The 24,032-nt window shown below is 34.0% G+C and overlaps 1 protein-coding gene across 2 annotated transcripts in view; it reads right to left on the bottom strand.

Moving 5' to 3' along the window:
- LOC146140606 (disintegrin and metalloproteinase domain-containing protein 10-like) overlaps window positions 1–22,682 on the bottom strand; it is a 36,824-nt gene extending 14,142 nt beyond the window's left edge. For both annotated transcript variants that reach the window (XR_014501336.1, XM_083392280.1), the window contains exons 1-9: window positions 22,547–22,682; window positions 17,950–18,088; window positions 14,806–14,927; window positions 12,596–12,791; window positions 6,161–6,245; window positions 3,499–3,744; window positions 1,845–2,019; window positions 1,567–1,730; window positions 1,258–1,435 (exon numbers count right to left, since the gene is read on the bottom strand). Coding sequence is in view for 1 of the 2 variants with exons in the window: in XM_083392280.1 (XP_083248406.1) it covers window positions 1,258–1,435; window positions 1,567–1,730; window positions 1,845–2,019; window positions 3,499–3,744; window positions 6,161–6,245; window positions 12,596–12,791; window positions 14,806–14,927; window positions 17,950–18,088; window positions 22,547–22,592 (1,351 nt within the window). In the remaining variant the exon portion in view is untranslated. The remainder of the gene's footprint in view (window positions 1–1,257; window positions 1,436–1,566; window positions 1,731–1,844; window positions 2,020–3,498; window positions 3,745–6,160; window positions 6,246–12,595; window positions 12,792–14,805; window positions 14,928–17,949; window positions 18,089–22,546) is intronic.
- Window positions 22,683–24,032: the final 1,350 nt, after the last annotated feature.

The raw sequence follows: 24,032 nt of genomic DNA, 5'->3' as shown, positions 1-24,032 counted from the left end.
TTTGGACACCGATGACTTGGACTGGGACTTGACTTGTTATTTATGCAAAAAGACTTTAAAACTAAGTTATTTCAAAATAACTTGTTTACAACACTGGTATTTAACATGTGCATTGGCTCGTAAATATTAATCTCTTAGGTTGTAAAACAAAGTTTTAACGACAATCGTGCTTATGGCATAATGAATCTCACAAAAAACTAGCACTTCTCATTTTGCTATGCCAATCAAGGAGAATTAAAAAGAAGCATACATACTGAACTGAAAGACGATGTGTTTCACTTTGAATATATTACACAATACAGACACTTGCTAATTATTTTTGCAATGGAAATTACAGTATATTTGTAAGCAGCGCGTTAAACAGCTACTGTAGAAATCAAAACTTCCATGCACTTGTAGTTGCTTTTCAAAAGTCAAATTTTTTTTCTTTTAATTTCCAATCAAAAATGCATTGTTCGCTTATGTGACATTAAATTCAAATTAATTTTTATCTAAATCAAGGGTTCTTAAGAGGCCACTGTTGTTTCTTAGAACGACAAGACTATTTGACATAAATCTGTGCTTCAACCATTTAACCAATTGAAAACAAGCATAGTGGTGATGCCATGAACACAATTTGTTTACAGGCATAAATGTCCTAAACATAATTGTTAGATGTGTGCAAGATTTTGAACCCATATTTTTTTTCTTAAGTTAATATTGCATTTTTAGTCATTTTTAGTAGATATTGCCCAGCGACACATGGGGTTGCAACCCTCAGGTTGGGAACCACTACTGCAAACAATGAGGAAAAATTATGCTCACCTGTGCTGAAAATGTGCTTATTGGGAACATTAAATTTGAGCATATCATTGATTAATAATGTCTAAATCAGGGGTCGGCAACCTTTTGCTAGTGACAGGCCAAACCAAACATAGCAAGTTTTCGGCGGGCTATAATAAATTTCCACTAACAATTTTGTTATAGAATGTATGGCTTTAAGCACTTTGAATTAGGGTCGGACGTAAATGTTATGCAATTGAAAATAAGATTAATTTATACTAAAAAAGTAGCAATGTTTCTAATTGGTATTACAAGACTCGCACAAAAGGAAAATGTACTTCAGTGAAACAAGATTTGGGCAAAGCGCCTATTTTTTTTCCCCTTTTTTGTAAGGTTAGAATAGTTAAAAATATGAGGCTTGACCTTGTATCCAGTTTTAAAAAGAGGTTGCGGGACCCCGTAGGTTGCCTCACCCTTGTCTAAATCAACACTTACGAACAAAGCAGTTATCCTTTTTGACTTCAAGAACCTTGCTAATGTTGCCAATACTGCAAGGTGAGAAGATAGTGTTGTATGGATCATTACCAGATGTGGCCCTAGCAAACATAATATAGTTTCCCAAATTTTTGGTGTCTGAGTCTTCTCCAGGGGTACACAGTTTTCCTCCATCATGCTACATCAAAAATGTTGTTGGTACAATTTTGTTGAACTGCTTGCCTACTACTTTTTGTAAATAGTTTATGATGATATAATCATTTCTCTTTTCCCTATTAGACAAATGAGAGTTTAAGAAGTAATACCTACCGGTGATCCAAAATTATGACCCAACTCATGAGCAAAAGTAATATGTGTAACTTTGGCAGGCATGACAGAGCCATAGTTTTTAAAAGTCACCAATCCAGTGTTTAGAGACTTGGCAGACCCATCAGTATAGGTTTTGTACTTTTCACATATGCCTCCACTGGTACCTTGTAAAAATATAATATTTTTAAATAAATTTTATGTGCAAACACCACTTGTGTATACAAAAATTATGACTATTTAATAGTATACAAGAAGCATACTGTGGTGACTGTGCTTACCTCCTGCAGAACCAACCCAGGCAAGACCTAACACTCCATTGTCAAAATCACGATTAGTAAAGACATATGCCAAGCAATAATCATTGTGGTTAGCAAGAGATACTATATCCAAAAATTTCTCAACTCCTAGGTTGTTGCTTTTAAAAGGGTCATCTGGTTTGGAGGTTTCATTAATCTATTGAAGTAAAAAAGCAGTTTGTGTGAAAAAGCTATTAGTTAGTTGAATGGATTCTAATTTGTAATTTTAGGTTATAGTTTTGGCCAGGACTGGGAACAGTTGCAAACCCTCCACTATACCTTCGTCATTGCAGAATTAGGTGCCAATGTTTCATGTACAACTGTTTTACTGTTTTGCCATAACCAGCCTATGAGGGTTTTACATTTACTACTAATTCTTTTTTGATCAGCCATAACATAAAAAGTAATGACTAGGGTTCCATAGACAACAATATCAGATTTTACTGATAGAAATCTGGAAGTATATTATATCTATTGCTTGTATTAAGTAAGCAGAAAAAATACGAATCAATTTAAAATATAGTGAATGTTAAAATATTCATAGATAGTGCTTGCTTTAAACTTGTTAGGGTCAGGAAGGCACTCGGAATAGCAATTTTATGGTGAACAATTACTTTAGTTGAAAACTGCCTTTGCTCAGTTATTATAAAGCAATGTTTATCAAACGTTACATGGCGAGCAGCTAAGACACTGATTTGGTAAACACTTGGATCACTTTTAAAATATTGTTAAATTTCTGGGAAAAGTTTGGTTAATTAAAAAAAAAAAACTACAGTAAAAACTGTTGAAGCAACAAAGGGTTGTAGCCATTGTTGTATTTTGTTAAGAATCGGGTGGCTGTTGCTAAAGCGAGATTTTTTAAGCAAAAAGTGGTTGTTGCTATCTTTGGATGTTTTGAACGTCAATTGTAAATATGAAAATGCTATTATCCAAAATTGACTGTTTCTGTATGTAACTTTCCAACATAGTCTTTATTTAAAACAGTGGTTTTCAACCAATATAAATAATTGCAAGAATTACAGATTGAGTTTTCACTTCGTTGTTTGACAAAATGCGAGGACTGGTGTGTACAAGTTCTTCAGTAAACTGAAAAGTGTTGACTGCTTCAAAAAAGGTTAAAAAAAGCACGGCTGTAGGCTACCTATGATTGATAGCGGGAACTGAATAGCAAGCCTATCACTGTTAAAGTAATAGTTTATTTCACAACTTGCTTCCTGGCTCCTCGCTGTTTTAACATCCAACTTTTATTTAACTGTTTGAACTTTACTGTTAACAACATTCACTAATATCATTACAGATGTTTTCCAATGGTAATTAATCGGCATTCCTGAAATAGTGATTGGTATTTAATTGTCGTCTTCGCGACCCCCAGAGAAAAGGCAAACGACCCACCCGGGGGTCGCGACCCCCAGGTTGAAAACCACTGATTTAAAACATAGCAAAACAAAGATTCATATTAATCACACATAATATTAAACAAGGTAAATGTTTGAATTGAACAGGATGGAGCTTGTATTTCCTTATAAACTAGTATTGAAAAATCATTGTCAAATATGTGCTGTGAAAAGAGCTGCTCTAATGCCCTTAAGCTTTGGTACTACTACCCCAAAGAAAGAATAAAAAAATTCATGCTTACACGTAAACGTTGAACCATAAAATTAATGCCTTGTATTATCTCCCCCGTGGATGTTTTGAATTTTGTTTCCCTGTATATCTTGTTGACTGCTGTTACATGTTCTGCAATTTTGCTGATAATAAGATCTCTAGAGGGAAAACCCTTGTAAAACACATGATCAGTCTGAATAAAGAGAAGACATGTGTTTTTCTTCTGGTCAACAACTGCTCGTCGACGTCTGGATAAAAAAGCAGGGTCTTGCACCACCTGTACAACATATTATTTAGTTTTTGAAAACGATAAAAACAATACCAGGCTAGATAGTTGACTTTAAATAAAGGCTTTCATATATAATTTAAAAAATCAACTAAATTAAATTAAAAAGCAATAAAATGTGTGTGGAAACATAAAAACCAAGCTTAAATAAAGGTTAGGCTTGATAATGATATTATTTTGTCTACTTACAATATGCCAACCCGCATTAAAATGCGTGACAACAATCAAGAAAAACAATAACAAAAAAGTAAACATTTGATCTTTATTTTAACAAAGCTTTTTAAAACTGGGGTTGAACAAATAGGTATAGACTAGTTGTTTTTAGTCAATAAAAACTGCACATATTATTTTGATTTGCAAATGTAAAAAACAATACAACACAATTCAAAACTAAGATTCAAAAATTTTACCTCAACAAATGGAGACAGAAACCCAGAGAATTAAAAATTTTTTTTTTTTATTTCTGTCCAACATGAAAGGTTGAGAAGCAATGCTTATAGGCTTATATTGGGATCAACTTATCACAGTTTGCCTGGCTTGTTAGTGCAGATTATTTATCGAAGTACAACATAACCTGAAACAGTCTGATTCAGGAGTGACAAAAATGATAATGCCCACCCCCTTAATAGTATAATTTGACAAGGTTTCAACAACTAGATAAACAATAAAAACCTAAAAAAAAAAAATAAAATAAGAAAACAACCTAGCCTATTTGGGTGCAACAATTGACTATATTGTCTTAAACAACTGCTCATATAGGGTTTTCTGACAAATAAAACAAATTGAAAGTAGATCATAGTAGAGGTAGCAACCAGATAGCAAGGGCTGCAACCTCTATAAAAAAATTACCAAAATTACACGTATATCCAGTCAAACACAGCCTTTGCTTAGTTTTTTGTTATTGCACTTTATCAATATTGTTGCACAAATTATCAATATACAGATATTTTTAAGGGTAAATTCAAGCAAATTAATGAGCTGAATGTTAGCCACACCCGCTTTATACCTTAAACTAAACATGACAAACACAAGAAATACCACCAAAGTTAACATTTTCCTCTATTAAATTTGCAATTTTGTCTTTGTGCTAATAAAAACATATTAATTGGGACGTAGTCTGACAATAATTTAGCAGGAGCTTTGTTGAGGTGTACTAGAGCCTTTTTAAGAAAAAAAAGTGGACAAAAAGGGTCAAATTATATTATTGATAGCCAGTGGCAAAATAATTAGATATTATTTATTTGTTTAGCGTTACATAACTAGTTTCACAAAGGCCTAGTTACAAATTTGAATTTGCTTATATCTGTCTCTGCAGTTTGCCACTTTAAAATATTGAAAATGTAAAACACAAAGTCATTATAGCTTTAATAGTCAGCGTTTCATTTAGTTAAATTATTAAAGTTAGAAACTATTTGCTTTACGTCAAAGACAGCAAACTTATTCAATATTGACAGTAAATAAGAACTATAAATCAACCAGTTTGAAATAAAGACACAAGGATAAAAATGATTGTGCTAATGAAAATTTACTGTAAATTAATTTATATTCAGCATATTGCCACCAATCTTTAGCGATAGCAATACATACACCACACACCAGCCCTCTGTATGATAAAAATATTGCTATTAAATACACAACAAAAATATTTTAGCCTACATTTTTACATCAGGTAAACTAACGTATGCAACTTAAAGCATAAACATGCTTTTTACAGGGGTGGGCAACGTTTTTTTAATCGCGAAACAAAACCAAACTCAGGAAGTTCTCTGTAGGCCATAGTAAATTTTAATTGGCAATTTGGTTGCTAAAATTTGTTGTTCGAAGGATTTTTTTATTAAACCTGATACCACTGTTAATCAGGGGCAGACCTTGGCTTTTTTTAATTAAAATCGGTCTAACTATAAATTAAAAAAAATCATTTGCAAGAAGGGAAAAAAGTGCAATTATTTTATTTAAATCTTAGTCCACACATGATCACAATGAAAAGTGCAATAAAACTACAACGGGAAACTCTATAAAAGTCATTGGTAATCTAGTCTATTCTGTAAATTCATTAGGGCCAAAATTAAAATATAATAAGTTGGTGAAACTTGCATTGTTATTTTTCCAATCCAGGGTAGGCATGACGGCTTTTGGCGGAAAAATATTTTATCGAAACAGAAACATACTGGATGCAGAAACAAGAAAATTTTTGCATTTAAGTAGTTGAAATAGCTAAAAAATAGAATAGCCTCAATCCCAGTTTATAAGAGGTGACGGGCTGGATGATTTACATTGGTCGGCCAGATCTGGCCAGTGGGCCGTAGGTTGCCCAACCCTGATTGAAAAGATAGCAAAGCTTTCACTTAAATACTGCAGTTATAATTATAATATACCCCAAACCTTCTGAAAAAACGGCAAAACATACCTCATTTTGAGCAAAATTTTGAAACTGCTTCATTCGCTTATTCATATCTGACTGGGAAGAGCCACAAAGACTGTGTTTTCCAGACCTTAAAAAATATAGGATAAAACAAAAATTAAACATACTGATAATGGAAAAACCTCTAATATATATCAAAAAAACTTGACAGTTCTAAAGTTATGTCAAAAGTTGTGTGATGTTTTAATGGTTATTTGCAATGTTTAACAAGAAACCCAAAACTCATAAATGCACAGTTTAAATGAGACAAGACTATGTTTACTATTTTTAGTGGAAGAATAAAAGGGCCTGTTAGAATATAAAACACAAACTTACATGTAACTGTTTTTACATGTAACTGTAAATTGTAATACATTAGTTTTAAATTAAGTTCATAGTGCTAGGTTTTTGTTATAAGTATAGTAAGGTAGGTGGCTTAGATCAGGCCACATTTTTATTTGGCACAGCCCTGTGAAGTAATCTTTTGTCATGAAAATTCGTATAAAATAACAGTAGGGCTAGACATATGCAACCTAACCATTAAAATGTAAAACAAAAAAAAACTTGCTTATCTTTTAATTATTTTATGTGATGGATTAAAATAAGGAAACCTCTCAAAAAGGGCAAAATTGAATTTGGTTATTTGTGGAAGTGATAGTTATTAAGTGACTCATCAGTATTTGTGAAGTTCTTCAGAACACAAAAGTGTATTTTCGTTATAGGTGTTTAATCTTAACAGTGTCATGCAAGTTTAATTAGGTTGCAGAGCACTGATCTTATTCAAAAGATTCACAAATTTTAACGAAATAAACGCACATTTTAACTTGCGAATGACACAACCATGGTCCCCTAGACCTCCCTAATGAAAACCTATTTCTCCAAAAACATAAGCAAGGGGGATCACAAAGTGTTATGCACCCATGGAAGGGTTTCACCCTTAAGAAAGGTCAAAAGCGCAAGTGTTAGGAATCAATGCCATTTAGGGGCATAGCATCTAAAAGCCTCAACACCAGTGTTCCCAACTTTTGGGCACTTGCACACTTTTTTTCACCGAAGTGCGCAAGCAAAAAAAATTTTAAAGTTGTTTTTTTACTTCAATTCGACCTCCAGTTGTCTCCTGAAGCCCAGATTATCACTATTTTGCAAAGATTAGTAGATATATATAATACCTTATGTACCCCATTCTTACTTAACGAAAGTTTCAAAAGTGCCCAAATTAGTTTTATTCGAGCTTCGTACGGAACAAAAAGTGCCCAAATTAGTTTTATCTGAGCTACGTACCGACAAAAAAGTGCCCGAATTTCTTTTATTTGAGCTATGTATGGCCAAAAAAGTGCCCAAATCAGTTTTATTTAAGCTACGTACGGACAAAAAAGTGCCCAAATTAGTTTTATTCGAGCTATGTACAGAACAAATACCGCCCAAAAAAGTTTTATTTGAGCTACGTACCACCAAAAAAGTGCCCAAATTAGTTTTATCCGAGCTACGTACATAACAAAAAGTGCCCAAAATAGTTATATTTGAGCTACGTACGACCAAAAAGTGCCTAAATTAGTTTTATTCAAGCTACATACAACAAAAAAAGTGCCCAAATTCAGATCAACGCCTCGTTACCGTTGCGCCGTGGAAGGCTGCCAAGTGCGTCGAGGACAAACAGAAAACGACAAATATTAGAAATATATTTTTTAACATTTTTTTTATTTTCGGCAAAGTAATAAAAACTTGAAATTTAAAAGAAACACCAGTATACCCAAAAATAGCTTCAAGGTCTTCTACTTCAAGGTTAATAAACACTCAATTAGATAAACTATTAAGGTTATCGTGTTTCTTTAAAGTAGTTTTATTACACTTTTCATTAGTAGTATGGATGACGACATGTGGACTCGAATGAAAACCAAACAAGCGCTATTTTTTCGCGCTTTGCGCCAACACTTTACTGCCTCCTTGAATGTAATTAAACACTTTTTAAGTGCCAAAAAAGATCCAAGGCCCGTCTGATTCACAGTGTTGTTCTAACAATTTAATAACACATTTTCGCATTTCGTGCGGCCTGCATAGATCTTGCTGGGTTTGGTTTTAGCCCGCAACTAGAAAAAGGTTGCCGACCACTGGCTTAAAAGGTTAGGACTTCCCGAAGATAAAACTTTTATGCACATTGTTTCGGTAAAACAGTGTACAATGCAAATTATAATATACCCAAAAAAAGCAAAGTTGCGTGTTGTGTCAGCTAAAGGAGTAGGTTAAATTTATGTCAATATAAACAGGAAAGACGCGAAGGCGAACTTTTTTAAAATTAAAGTTATAAACTTAAGAAAAATGCGTAACCCGTTTAAAACTTAAAAATGCTTACTGATAAAACCGCTGCACTACGCATGATAATTAACTTGACCATTAGGCGGTTACACCGCGCTACGCTTGACTAAGTCCAAGCGAAATCACGTCTCAAGCGAGCGCAGTTCTCCAAATAAAGAGGAGAAAGAAATTAAATTTCTCTGGAAGAAAATTAATTAAGATTATTGCGACGCCTCTTGTGCTGTCCCGCGCATATTACTCCTCTCCATTTCAACGAAAACATCCGTCCGATGGACGAAGCAAGCAAAAAATAATTAATTTAAAAGCTAATAAAAACACAGTTAGGGTAAATTCGGGGAGCGCGGATATTAACAGACTAAAAATAGTGAAGACCAAAAAAAAAAGGTCCACCGCATATCCAATTTGGGCACTTTTTTTGTTGGAAATTTTTTTTTTTTTTTTTTTTAATTTGGGGCACCTGCGCACATGGTAAAAAATTAGAAGGAACACTGCTTGACACCCACTAAAAGATACTGCAGTTATTTTATATTCTTCCAACGGATTTTATTTGTCAATGTCCATATTATACTCCCAATGTTTTTTGTCGTTTAGGTGCTTTAGCAGGCAAAAGCGGATGTGGCCAGAAGTTGCGTGTTATTAGTTGGGCATGGTGCACTTTTACAAGATGGTTCCAATGGTCCTTGTCAAATAAGTTCATTTTAATGTAAATAGTGTCTGAAGGTTGAACTTAAGGATATACACAATATTAACTGATTGTTTTAGTGCGTGTTAAATTTTTCTACATCCCCCTCCCCTCATAGGTTAATAATTTTGAGTTAAAAGTCAAAATTTTGCTTTTATGTCATTTTCTTGTAATGTAAATATATCATTGAAATTTCCTAAAGTGTTGTGCATTTTGACCACCGGATGAACATTTTAGGGGTAAAGTTTAAAATTTTATTCTTTAACCTTGTAAATCACATGCATACATCATCCATAAATATATCAGATTTTTTTATGTTTTTTTATCTCTGAAAAGTGCTTAAAACCAAAACTAACAAAAAATGACAGTTGTTCTCCCCTAAAAACCATACCTTAGTTCTTGGACACAAAAATTTTAAATGGGAAACAACTTTGGAAGGGTCTCTAACAGTGGTGAAAATTTCATGTAAACTCTGTTTTTTCCTTGTCAAAAGTGAGCCACAAACAAATTGACTGAAAAATTAATAATTTGGACAAAAACAACATGTGACCAAAAAAAAAATTTTTTTTTTTCCGGCCACGTAATAACATAAATAAAACATAAAAACCTAAATTGTAAAAATAGTAGTAACATCCAACATTTAGAACCCCAATCTAGAAACAACAACACAAATAACGTATAACACTCATGACCATTATGTTTAATGACCATTATGTTCAACAGGAACAAATTATCCTGCTCCTACCCTCCAATCAAGCTTGAGTTTAAAAGCCCATGGACGGTAAGATTTATTCACAAAAGTACTAGGAAAAGTTTTACCAGTTAGTTCACTGGTGAGGGAATACTAGTTTTGTAATGACGATGTTAATTCATTGCCGGCATGTAATTTGCTAAATTTTCTTAAATAAATCCCATTCTTCCAATTATATTGGGTAAATTTTGGAACAGCTATAATTTCTTCAATTTTTTGGAGAAGGTTGGGCCTAATTGTATGCAAGTGGCAAGTTAGGAGAAAGGCTTGTCACAGTGGTGAAACATTTATCACCCCATCCGTCAAAAAATCAGTGCATCCAAAGGATCAAAAAGTCCGACTTTTAGACTTTGAGGTCTTGGACAATGCACTAATTTGCATTAACAAATGTCCATAAGAAGATTAAGTTTAACAATACTTGACCCAACCAAACCCAAACGCTAACCAGCGCCCTAACCCAAATAATGTGCGATAATTTAATAATTATAACGCTTCAGGCCCCAATACCTCAATTTGTGATGTAATAATCTTAAATACAAAGGACGAGAAAAATCTTATGCCCATCCGAGTTTGGGCTTTTTTCCCCAGCATTTAAAGAAATATTAAAATAACGCACGTTATTTGGGTTAGGATTCGGGTTAGCGTTAGGGTTTAGGTGGGTCAAGTGTTATTAATCCTATCTCATATTTTTTGTTATATTTTCTGAACTTTTAATGAATATTTTTAATTTATATACGCCGGGAGTTTACCTAAAGGTCCAAATCAGTGCATTGCCAGGACCTCAAGGTCTAAAAGTCTAGACTTTTCTGCCATTGGATGCCCTGATTGTCGTAGACCTTTTTGCTTAGAAATGCACTGATTTCTAACGGATCGGGTGCATTTATAGTAGTTGTTTAAATGCAGTTATGTGGTGCACCATCAGCATTTTTTGAGACAACCAATTACTTGCCAATAGTGGCATTTCCAGGGGGGTTGGGGGTTGGGGGTTAAAAATTGGCAAAAGTATAGCAAACTATAGGCGTTAAATTATTTTAAAATAATGATTATATCTGCTTTTTAAACATGTCACCTGGCCCAAATTTAATACCATGTCATCGCTAATAAAAAAAAATGTTGTAAGTTCAAATTCATGGTTTTGAGAAAAACTCATTTTAATGTTTTTTGAAAAGTTTTCGTTTTTGTTGACAAAACAGAATTATTCTAATATGTAATGTAAAGTACTACACACTAAAATTAGTCGTCCAGTTATATTACTCATTGCCTGTTTTAAGCGTTTATTATTCTATGTTAAACAAGTTTTGCAATTATAGAGTTCAACACTTTTTAATAATTGAATCATTCTGATTAGAAGACAACACTTTCAATCCACTCAGTTTACTACTTTTTTTGAAAATTGGGGCTGCTTAACTTCCGAAATGCCCAACACGAATAGAATACCATGATATTTCACCCTTTTTGTTCTGCTTTCGACGGTTTTACACTTCGTAATGCTGCCAAAGCTCGTCTCAAGTCATTAATTTGGTTATTTCATAAAACGGTGGTAACTTTATAAAAAAAGGAACACAAAATCCTAAAAAATGTCGTAAGTGAACACATACAACACTTTTAAGCAATTTTATAAGAAATAATTGCATCTACAACACTTTTAAGAAAATCATATCTTGATATTCGTTTTGCTTGTAGAAACAAGTTAAGGAAACTAACATGCAACGAATATACTAAACCATAACCAAATAAAATTAATAATATTTAAAAGTATAACCCTGGTAAGTAAGGCTATTTATAACGGCCCACTAACACAAAATAAAATAAAGAAAACAAAATAAACCCTAATCCTTGAAAATATACCGCCAACAAATTATACAACAACCGCACCCCTGTCTAGTTTGTTTTTGTTTTTACTTCAACGTGTGAACTGCAATGTGTTTGTTGTTTTTTGCATTTGCAAGAGACCAACAGCAGCAGGGAAACAATATTAATTACGAGTGGCCTTGCTTAAATCAAATAGTTAAGAGAATAATAATCTATCTATGAAAAACAGGGGGCAAAATGGAAAACACCCTTGATAGTATATGTGACATGCGTCAATATATTTCAGACAAAATACACAGAGTTTCACAACATGTTAAATTGCCATAATAACATTTTTGAATAATTAGCTATAACACAAACCTTTACCAAACTATAGTACAAGATAATAGCACTTGATCAAGAGCCCAAGGCTTGATGGATTCTTACATTTTGCGTAACAATACAAATTCAGGTAGATTATAAATTATCACACTTACCGCTAGGGTATATGCTTTTTATCCCAGGAATAACGCTAGTAGTTAAAACATTTTTTCATCACACAAAGTTTAGGTAACATAACATTTAACTGGTAAATAGCCAACTGAACCTCAAGGGTAATTTTGCCTAGTTAGCATTGAAGCTAACTGTACCTATTTAACCTGGACAATGCTGGGTATATTGGCTAGTTAGTATTAAAGCTAACTGTTCACAGACCCCAAGGAATCTAAATACCCCAGTTTAAATTGGTATATATTGTATACAGTAAACAACAAATCAGACTTTATGAAACATTTTTCAGATCAAAACATGAAGAAACTATTTTACCCTGAAGACAAAGGTTCACTTATCAATACATAAAAATAAACTTAGCAGAACTATTCAATATTTGTCAACACAAACCCACAAGGAAGGGTGAGTAATGGCATCTTCATGATATATAATGGAATGGCCACGATAACCTGCCATAGGCGATTGACCTTTGTTACCACCAAAAAACTGGTGTGTCTCTTCCACATAATACTTTCCTTTACTCGGATGGTGAATAACACCTCTGAACACGCCATTGATTATGCTGCCATGAACAAAACTTTTCCTTTTTCCTACACAATCAATTAAATATTATTGATGCACTTAAAAAATTGTTAATCAGCTTAGTTTAGCAACACTTCTTAAAACAATACTCGTCTTTAAAATCTAAATATTTAATCCACATTTTAATTATTACTGGAACCAAAATATGTTGCTTGTGTGTTGAAAAGAGTTATAGGAGAGGTGTCCAACGTGGGCGGTACCGCCCCCTTGTGGGCGTTTGCGAGTTACAAGGGGGCATTTTTGGTCTTTGTCTCATTTTGGGGGCGCTGAACGCACATAAGGGGGCGTTACTTAAAACTACTTTTCGGAAAATTTTATACACAGTTTACATAAAAATAGTAACAAACAGCACTGTTATACCATAGAAAGCTAAGTATTCTATGGTAATACTGTATGTTTAACTTAAATGGCAACTTTCGTACTGCGTACTTGTAGAAGTTTCCCGCCCATTGTTAATTTTGGACGTAATAATTGGCTTTCTTATGTAAGGTTGTTGGTTGTTGTTACGTTTCACCTTTTTATATTCGGCAAAATGTTTCCTTATTTTAAGCAGTGGTTCTTAACCGGGAGGTTGCGCCCCCTAGGGGACGCAAGCTCTAAGGTAATGTTTAATTTTTTTGCAATGATTCTAATGGTTTTGTTTGGGCTGTACACCACTCCTACAGCGCTGCCCAAACTCTGTTTTTGCCAACTTTAACATTGAAACTGCAAAATATTTTCGCGCTCCGCACAAATCTTGACTTTTCAAGTTTTGTTGACTACGTTTTAGCCAAAAGTCTCTTTGGGTGCCATTGCATGTTTTCATAACGAAGGTATAACGGCCGTATTTAAAGAATTTGCTAACTTATAGATAAATGATAAAAGTCACCCCCTTTTGAACAATTTTTTAACCATATTTTATATAATGATAACAGGCTAGCAACAGGGGGAATCACACTTTTTTGCGCGAATCTATAATGTTTTTGCAATATTGCCGTTGTATTGTGTTTCGTCCCTTTTTTGAAATAAGATGATAACGTAATGTTTAAATTTTGCGCTTGACATTTTTATTTGCGCTCGACAGCACAGCCCTTACTGTCGAGTAATTGGCCTCACAACACTATTGTCAATATCAGCTCGATAAAAATCAATGTGTGGAGCACGAGCAATTTGTTGTGTGCCCAATGCGAAAAGCTTACTGAATTTACATTTTAGCGCCAATTTAACCAATTAAACTCTTTTCTTTTGCGTTTCGCGCGATCGATAACAAACTTCACTATTTTCAAGTTGTCTCAGTGATGCCGAATTGCTTTTCATAGGGGTCGCATGGCATAGAAAAATTACCAAAGTGGGGCGCGACTGAAAAAAGGTTAAGAACCACTGATTATAAAGTCTTGGTGCAGAAGGTTGCATTTTTCCTGGTAATAACATAAACTTGATAAATAATGTATGTATATTTTAGGATGTAATCTGGCGCTGGTTTAGCATACTACCACAACGAACATTATTTGGGTTAGGGTGCGGGTTAGCGGTTGGGTTTGGGTAGGTTAAGCAATATTCTTAAATAATAATACTTGATCCACCCTCACCCAAACATAAACCGACACCCTAACCCAAATATTGTGCGTTGCTTTAATAATTGTTTTAACGCTCAAGTAGGATTCCAATCTAGAGCAGGGCCAGTTATCTTTTGTGTTGAGCTAACGACAAAACTGGATTGCAACATAAAGGTAAATTTTCCGCAAAATGCAGTGTGTTATGTTTTAGTATGCATGAAACTATAATATGTTGAATCCTTAGCCATTTAAATTGCAGTAGCGCAGAGTAGTTTGCACCAGTGTGTACCTTAACGCAGTTATTGTTGTATGTAAATTCTATACCTTAATTTTTTAAGTTATGCGCCTACATCATTAATTTAGGGGGTCGATATGAAATAATATGTAGCCCAAGGAGGCACTAGTATAAAAAAGGTTGGGAAACACTGAGTTATAGACTTGATTTTTACCAAGGCATAAAATTACTTTTACAACAAAATATACTTACCAAAAAGTGACCCATGATAAATGTGTGTTGTATTGACATTGATTTGATTTCCATCCGAATTTTCAACAATAAAATCAGGATGAAAGACAGTGTTATCCTGGATAAGTCGAATATCAAAATTTCTTAAAATACAAAATGGCACAATTAGGTATGCTGAATAAAAAATGAGGTATGTTCAAAACCACTATGATGACTTATTGTAAGCGTTTAAAGACATATTCTGATGAGATTGTATTAGAAATATTTTAGGAAATGATTTCATTTTTTTTACAAACTAGTAGAACTAATTGAAATCAGATGTCAACAGATATATATAGTTACCGATAATACCATATCTTAGAAGTTGCTACAACAGTACACTATAAAAATATAAGTCATGGTTCAGCAAATCTTTGCAAAAGAAACAGCAACTTGTAGGCTTATCTATATGGCAGAATGCTGACGACTTGGCCACTATGTTGGCCGAAGAATGAGCCAGAAAAACAAATAAATTGGTGCAAAAAAAAAGAGAAAAAAAATACTTTATCACATCTATTTTGGAAATGTAGAATATGTAGAAACAATACGCACTACAGTTGGCAGGAAAAAAAATTATTGTGGCATTCTTAATTTTGATCAAACAAATTTTTGTGTGTTTGTAGTTTTACTTTGATTTGGCAAGTACTTTGAATCGAGTTAAACAATCACGATAGTGGCTATTCTTGTCAAACAGACAGGTATGAGTAGGACATGTGCATAACGGAAGATGTACCAGGTCATGCTGTTCCTTCTTAGGCTTTAACTATATTTTTGGCTGTTTCAATTACGTCAACACAAAAAAAATTTGCACTTGGCCTTGTTCCGGTATGATTGTGTCTCTGTTTTAAACATATCTATTCAGCCAATAGCCACTAATCAAACCATGGCATGCTGCACTTGACTGTGTGACTCTAACCTTGGCAAACAATTTCTATTAAATTTTATTATAAATATCACTATTTCAAGCAATTTATGTTAGAAATTTCTTACAATTTAAGCAAAGAATTTTTTTAGCTTTTTTAATCTGATTTTGCGCTGCATGGTTTCAAACGAGTTTGCCTAAAAACAGTGGATCTATGTAACAGTCTTAGAGTAAGAAAGCAGACATGTGCATCCTTAGGCCCCTTATGTATTTGTTTGTATCACAAACGATTTTGTTTGTTACTCAATAAGTTCTTCTTGTTACACAATAAGTTTTTCAACTAAGATTGTGGTTATATTTTTGTTATCTACTTTAATCGGTTCCTATAAACCGATTATAATATGTGATTATTCCATTCGACATTTCCACAGGGAATATTACCAATAAGAAATTTATTAAGAAATTAGTTCTTAGCTAAATAACTCATTTCTATAACCACAATAGAGTCTGCCTTGACTGTTGACCGCAATATTGACTGCATAGGATTTTTTTACTATTTGTGATGTACTTGTTGCAGTTAAAGAAACATGCATTGTCGCTATTCAGGAATCAATTAGCCTTTTTTACAAGTTTCGGGTGTTTAACATAATTTGTCAAAAAAGAACAAAATTAAACTGCATAAGGTCGGAGATAAACCACCATTTTTTTAACGTTTAAGATACTTGCCAGTCGGTCCAGTGGCTGTTAATCAGCAATGCCCAAAGCAAATTACATTCGCATTGGTGAGTGGGCGAGTGAAAAAATCCAACCCGGAATTATTTAAAAAGTGCAGTCAACTCTAGTTCAGGTAATTGATAGGCAGGGAAATTGGTTGATGAACATTTTCCAATTGCCTAATAATTTAACTCTATTAAATGCCTAATCATTTAATTTTATTTTACGCTACAAGTTTCTTTTAACTTTTGAGAGACTCAAGTCTTTGTAGGTGTGAGTTTGATATGCTGTAAGCTCCAATATAATACCATGTCCTGGAATAAACTTAATATCTCCAAATTATATTGTAGATCTTGCTGCTTTTTGGTCGCATAGAGAAAAATTTCCCAAAGTTTTTGTTTTATTTACAACTAAGATGAACATTTAAATTGAATGGTTGAAAAACAATTACCTTTCAAATAAACTAAAAAAAAACGGCTATTTTTCAATATGACGCTGGTTATGTGAACCACAAATAGCTATTTAAAAGCATACAAGAACAGATAAATTAGCAGCACTCAGTACAATCCACACATTAAACTTTCACACAATTTATACATTTTCCGTAAACTAAACCACAGCAACAGCAACACATTTTGCAGTTAGGTTTTGCTTACTCACATTAATTTCGGCATATGCTTTCTGCTTGAGCCGAAAAATCAAATTTTGATAAGCATTGTTGACTCAAAATTATGAAATAGCTTGTAACTTACTGTTGTGAGCTACTGCAGCAATTCTTACATGGTTGTTACAAAACAGTAGCACAACAAAAGGCAAAATGAAGAAGATTTAATTGTCCAAGTGTCTAGGAATGGGGACTGCAATGTTGCTTGACACTCTAAAACTGTTAACCTTGCGCATTTTTGGTGTAAGTGCTGTAAGACTATTTAATAGTATTCTATTGGTTAAACAGTTAAGGTCATAAAGAACATGTGCCTTGACATTGTAGTTGCTTTTACATTATTTGATGTTACTACCTTGTCAGTGTAGGAGCATACATTTTTAGTGTTTTTTAAATGTTTTGATAATGATATTTTACCTATACTTATGTTGTTTATGTTTCAATAACATTGTTTTGTATGATATTTAAATAAGATTACGATGATATACATTCTGGAGTTTGAACATTTATCGTATAAGATGACTTTGCACTAGACGGAATTGACAGATAAAACTATTTCTTTTAAACTGTTAGAAGGCACAAATTTAACTTATAACGAACAAGAATTGTTTTTTTTATTGTGCTAAAACTGCACCATATTAATGCTAAAAACTGCACAATTTTTTTTATTGTGGTAAACTGCACTAAGTCTAGCACACTCATAAAAGGGTAGGTTAGCCGCTTTTTAACCGTAAATGGTTGACCGCAAATACATGCCTTTGCAGCGGCCATTAATTAACAACGCCATTACAATGCTAGTATTCCCTCACCAGTGGACTAACTGGTAAATACTTTATTCAACATGGGCAACATTAAGTACTTTGCCTAGTACTTTTATAAATAATCTTACCGTCCATGGGCTTTAAATTCAAGCTTGATTGGAGGGTTAGAGCTGGATGATTTAATTTGTTTATGTTGAACATGAAGGTCATGAGTGTTATACGCTAGGTGTTCAAAATACTTGACATGATTGCTCATGGAAAAAACTCCTGTAAGAAAGAAAATATGTCAGTGAATAGAGTCACCAAAAGGTATATAATAATAAATAATAATATGTCCAATGGGACTCCAGCAGATAAGACTAAAATTTGGACAACACCAAGGTTGAAAACACAGTTCTGAATAAGACCAATAAAAGTTTTTTTACTGCTACGAGTTAAAACTAAATTTATCAACACTCCAGACTTCATAACAGTCATATAGGAACACAGTAATATATAAAAATTAATAAAACGCATAAATTTAAACTAGTTTTTAAAGATTGAATGTCTAAATAAAACTAATTTTGGCTTTTGGTATTCAAATGTAGTTAGAACCACTAATTTGGTCATTATTTCATTGCGTAGAGTGGTATGAAGGTGCTATGTAGAGGTTTATGAGGCTGCACCCCTAGGCACCTCCAATTGGGGGGAAAAAAACAAAAGCGTTACGTCATTGTTTTAGTTCATAACATCTATCTACTCCTATCTAGCGGCAGAAAAACTTCAATACAGAATGCTTTCATATCACTTGCTTTATTCATCTCGCGTCGCGACGAGGCGGCCGCTGGCGTCCCTACTGTGCCTTATTGTCCTGCGCGTGCAACGTGAGGTGGAAACTAGGCGCATCCGACTTGCCTTTTATAAAGACGCCTCTCTTAAGTAAAAAAACCTATTGCTCTTAGAACACAAAATATTTTACCACCGCAAATTTAAATGCGAATCCTGGAGGAAGTGTACACCTCTCTGTTAGTACCTGGTGTAATTGTTGCACCATTCAAACATATCAACATCAGGCCTAAACAAATATAATTATACAAGGGCCGCAACAACAAAAAGCTTAAGTTTAACGCATTCTTAGCGACGACGTTACAAAGCTACGTCATAACATGGCGTCATAAATAAATAAATATTGCGTTTATTGGATTTAAATTGGCAAAACTTTCAACATAAAAGGTGGCTTATTAGGCACATAAACGTGTTTGCATATTGCTCAAAACTACAGATTTAAACTCTGTTTCAACAGTGATTGCTTAGACCAAGGCATGGTAAAAATTTACACATTAAAAGTTGGAAAAAGTATAGCAAACCATAGACGTTAAATCATTTAGAGAGAATGAAAATATTTGCTTTTCAAACTTGTTAGCTGGCCAAAGTGTAATAACATGCTTGTACGCATTATCTACGTAAATTCTATTTATCTAATATATGTTTCGATTATTTCCCAAATACTACAACGCCATATTTTAACCCCTTTCGCATCAAAGCCAGAAGTTAAGTGGGGAAGTTTTCGGCCCATATCTGTTTTTGCGTGCAGAAACAAGTTAAGGAAAAAAATATAAAATATATAATATAAAATATACAATACAAAATATCAAAAAAAAAAATAAAAAAACAATAAAAAAAAAAAATTTAAACTTAAAATAAAAACAAAAAACACCAAGCCCTGAAAATATACCCCTCGACAAAATATACAACAACCGCACCCCCGTCTAGTTTAGGATTGTATTGGCCCAAAGAGTCATTTAGCTGTCTACATATGTAAAAAAGTGACATTTTAATTTTTGCTTTTATGAAAAAAAATTCCCAAAAAGGGTGGTTCGCCGAAACACAGTTAGTCAGTCTTTTATTATGCCAGCTGCAAAAAACTTTATTAGGCAAAGCGCTGGAGGCTAATATGTCCAATGTGTCCGTATTCACCAATTCTTTAAATGCTGTATCAGGAAACACATGATTTCTTCAGAAAAGGCTTACCAAAATCAGTCGTTTTCAATTAAACTTAACAAAGCAATGATTCTGGTGCTCACAACTATAGGTGTACACTTGCGATTATTACCTTGTATTGTAAATACAGAGCCATTTTTAGGACGGGAGCTAACCGGTACCACTAAAGGACTGGATATTTTAACCTTGTACTTGATTTCTTCAAACAGAACAACATCTGGACAAATTTGGTCAGATGCACAATACATATGAGGCTCAGGCCATGCAAGTCCCGATTCCAAACTCATTTAAAGGCTGTTGACATACATCACCTTGCTTCATTGTTTTGTTCATATATTCATTCTTGATGATAAGTTGCTCCTAACAGGTCTGTTGACCAGTTTAAATCAAGGTGTAAAAATGGTGAATCTTGTGAAGCGTCATCTCTCAATAGTCAATAATTTAGGGCTGTGTGTGAAAATCTTTGCTTCAAACATACATGTCTCCATAACTATATGGAGGATCTCCCAAATTACAGCAGCGAGGCGCCTCTTTGAACTAAGAGACTACATCGTTTTCAAAAAAACGAGCATGAGTTTTAAACGATGGAAAGTTCATCTTAAGGTTAACTTCCATTTTTGGAGTGATTAACCACCAGATCCTCTCTATGTCTGACTGTACTGTAACTCATTTTCTCTCCAGGCATCAGGCATTTTTATGCAATTTCGATTGTTCTTCATAGTAATCTTAAGAGTGTATACAATGGCCAATGTTATGAACAAATAGTCTGACACATAACCTTACTAAAATCTAAGTTACTGAACTAATTTACAACATTAAATGTTGTGCCTACATCTTAAACACCTTCTGATCATATATATAAACATACCTGTGGAAGCTGGGGAATAAGAAACATCATGAACATTGCACGACAATGTACATGATATGCTCCCTGATAAATTTTTGATAAAAAAAAAGTAAAATAAAGTGTAGCGTTTGGAAGTTATTTTCCTGTTTTTGTCTTCTACATTTGACAAACTTGACGTCACTATGCATGTGACCGTTGTCCACTGACGTGTGATCGGAGTGTGATTGGCATTTCACGATTGATCTACTTTATGCATTCTATTGAATACGTCTTATAGACTAACGGCTTGGGCGTGTATTAAAGTTTACACAACTGCTTCAAATGACAGTTGTTAAGAATGTTAAACATTTGGGAGATTATTTTGTTATTATAATATACATATGTTAGCAAATTGTTTTGCGATTTATTGATGTGTCTGTGGGTATTGTAGGCAGGATGTAGCATGCCCATTTCAAAGGAGGGTGTCCCGAAATTTCAACTTGGGAAATTCCCTATTTTCCGTCTGCCGGTAATGAATAATGACATCACAAAATAGTGATATTAATGACGTCAAAAAAAAACAACCAGAAACAATTAACGTCCAGCAAAAGCGAACACGTGCGTCGTTGACGCCAGGCGCTAGCTGCGAAACCGCTTAATGCAATCGTTAACTTCAGGCGAAAAACTAAACGAATACCGTGTTATCTGTGATTGATTAAAAAAAAATAAGTTTGTTCGATGCTAGAAAACGCAACAACTTGTTGACTCATTTAAGTCCAAATGTCACGTGATTTCAATTGTGAGCAAAAAACTATGGAATTGTAGTGTCAGAACAGCCTCTGTGACGTATCAATCACAAACTGTTGCACTTCGTTGTCAGCAAAATTAACGATGCTGATCAACAAATTTGGTGATTTGTAATTTGATTTCGACGATTGTATAAAGCGTGCAATGACTCTGCCTTTTACAACTACGACCGCCAAGCGCTTCTTTTCGAGATTGAGCCTAATAAAAACGTTCGATAAAACAACCTGCGGCGAAGAGCACGTGACCGGCTTAACGCTAATGAATGTACACCAGATATTTAACTAGTTTATATAAAAAAATCGAGAAGAACAAATTAATTTTGTTTAAAATGCACATTGTTGTAGCTTACACGCCTATTTTCTCTACGTCGTTGAGAAGTCTGTTCGTAAAAGGCCTGCTTGAGATTACTTGAGTCGGTGACAGGCGAAATGCCAAATGAAACAACGATAACGAGCAGTGATTAAGTGGTGGCGCCGATAAGCACCGACGACTAACGTCTTTTAGATGGCAGGTGCAATATTTCCGAAGTAACATTGCAGCAATCACGGTTTTAGTTTAGTGAATATTGTTTAATGAGATTTCATCAAGGGGGGGTGTCAAGACTCCTAAACACCCCCCCCCCCCCACCCTGCGCAGCTGCTTGTAGGGTATATTATAATTAATCCCTCAATTCTGTATTCTAGATTCGAAACCTAAAGTTCTATCATCCCATGGGATTCTACTTTAAACATCCCTACACATTAGCCGGTAGCCCAGCAAGGTTTGACACTTGATAATAATTTGAAAGTCATCAAATAATTAGTTGCCCCGAAACTGCTGACCCCTGAATACATGCAAATTTTACAAAATACTGTTATTACAGCCATGCAAATTTGGGCGGAAATGTCATTACAACCACGCAATTTCAAGCCGCAAAATCGTCCCCCCCGCGCAAAATCTAAACCCCCGCGCAAAAATCTTTTATAGTCTTACTTTCCAACCTGGGCTGTGCACTTGTCACAGAATGCAGACTAGCACATCAGCCTGTTAGGCCATAAGACATGTAAATAGAATTTACTTTTAGAGTACAAAGTATTAAAGCAATAGAGATTTACCAAATTTAAAAATCTTACCGTTTATTGTCAATACCAATATTGCACAAATTGGCAGAGTTTTCATTTTTTATATATCAACACAAATATATTTCCTGTTTAAAATATACAAACTTGTTAAACGCCAGACCATATTGTTGGTATCCATCTATTTTGCTGGAAAAAAAACGCTTCATAAAACTTTTCACTGTTGCACAAATCAAATATAGATTGATCTGGAATCCTACCATAATTATAAAATCAACAAACAATATTTGGGTTAGGGTGCGAGTAAGCGTTTGTGTGTGGGTGGGCCAAGTATTATTATATTCATTGTTTAATAATAATACTTAACCCACCCTAATCCAAATAATGTGCGTTGTGGTAAGTTTCCAGACCAGCGCCCTATATTATACTGTTTGCAGTGAGCAAAGTCGACTCTCTTTCACTTATGTACGTGAAAAGTTATGCAAAAAACAAAACAAAATAATACCGCACACCACAACGTATATTGTTTGGGTTAGCGTTTGGGTGAGGGTGGGTCATGTAATATTATGTTTATTATTAATAATAGCTTGACCCACCCTCAACCAAACGCTAACCCGCACCCTAACCCGAACAATATGCGTTGTGGTATGCGGCATTTGAAGAAAGTTTTTTTTTTATTAATTTTTACGTACAATAGTGAAAGAGCGCCGCAAAGTCGAATATACTGTAGGCAAGTATAAATAACAACTTCTTTAAATTATCTAATTATAAATAGAAATACTTGAAGATCCACTTAATTTAAATGTTATATTGTTAGAATACTTTTTATTAAAGCATACCTAAATGCTGAGAAATTTCAACACTGTTGTTAAAAAATTCAACCCAGCCGACAAATAGCTTAACTGTTTTGTTACAGTTCTTTCTACTAGTAGAATGAATCACAATTCACAAGGTTTCGAATCGTCAAATACTTGAATTTTTAAAAACTAAGTTGATGCCGTTTACCATAATTTTACCCATGTAAAGGTTAAACAAAATATATAACAGTCTTCTTTAAAATATTGCTATTTACCAAAAATAAACACTACATACGAATATTGGAATATTTTTTACTTCACCCGTTCACCTTTTTACTTAATTTAAGCCAACGAAACCACACCCTTGTCGACTTAACATGCATGTTTTTAAATTGTAGTATTTAATTTACATTAAAAAAAATTTGCACAATGGCGCTTTTCAACGATCAAAACTACTACACGTCCTGTGACTGTAAGTATAGCGATCAGAGAGTTAAACTACTCCCAACGCAAGACATAGCGCAAAATCCACTGCGTTCGGGATCAGATGATTATCACCGCAGCAGGACGAAAACGAAAGAAACAGAAATACAGGTGAACGACTTTAAACAGAGATTTCTTCTGCACCGCATCTTGCTTATCAAACACGTTATAGTCACATATAGAAATGCACGGTCGCTACTGGCATATTGAATGTGCATTATGCTGTTTGCATTTTTTTACTTAGCTGCTATATCTCGAGA

Source organism: Ascidiella aspersa, chromosome 6 (genome assembly GCF_963924565.1).
Source record: "Ascidiella aspersa chromosome 6, kaAscAspe10.2, whole genome shotgun sequence".
Classification (NCBI taxonomy): Eukaryota; Metazoa; Chordata; class Ascidiacea; order Phlebobranchia; family Ascidiidae; genus Ascidiella; species Ascidiella aspersa.
The sequence above is the reverse complement of the archived record's forward strand: the minus strand, read 5'-3'. Positions and strand labels throughout refer to the sequence as shown.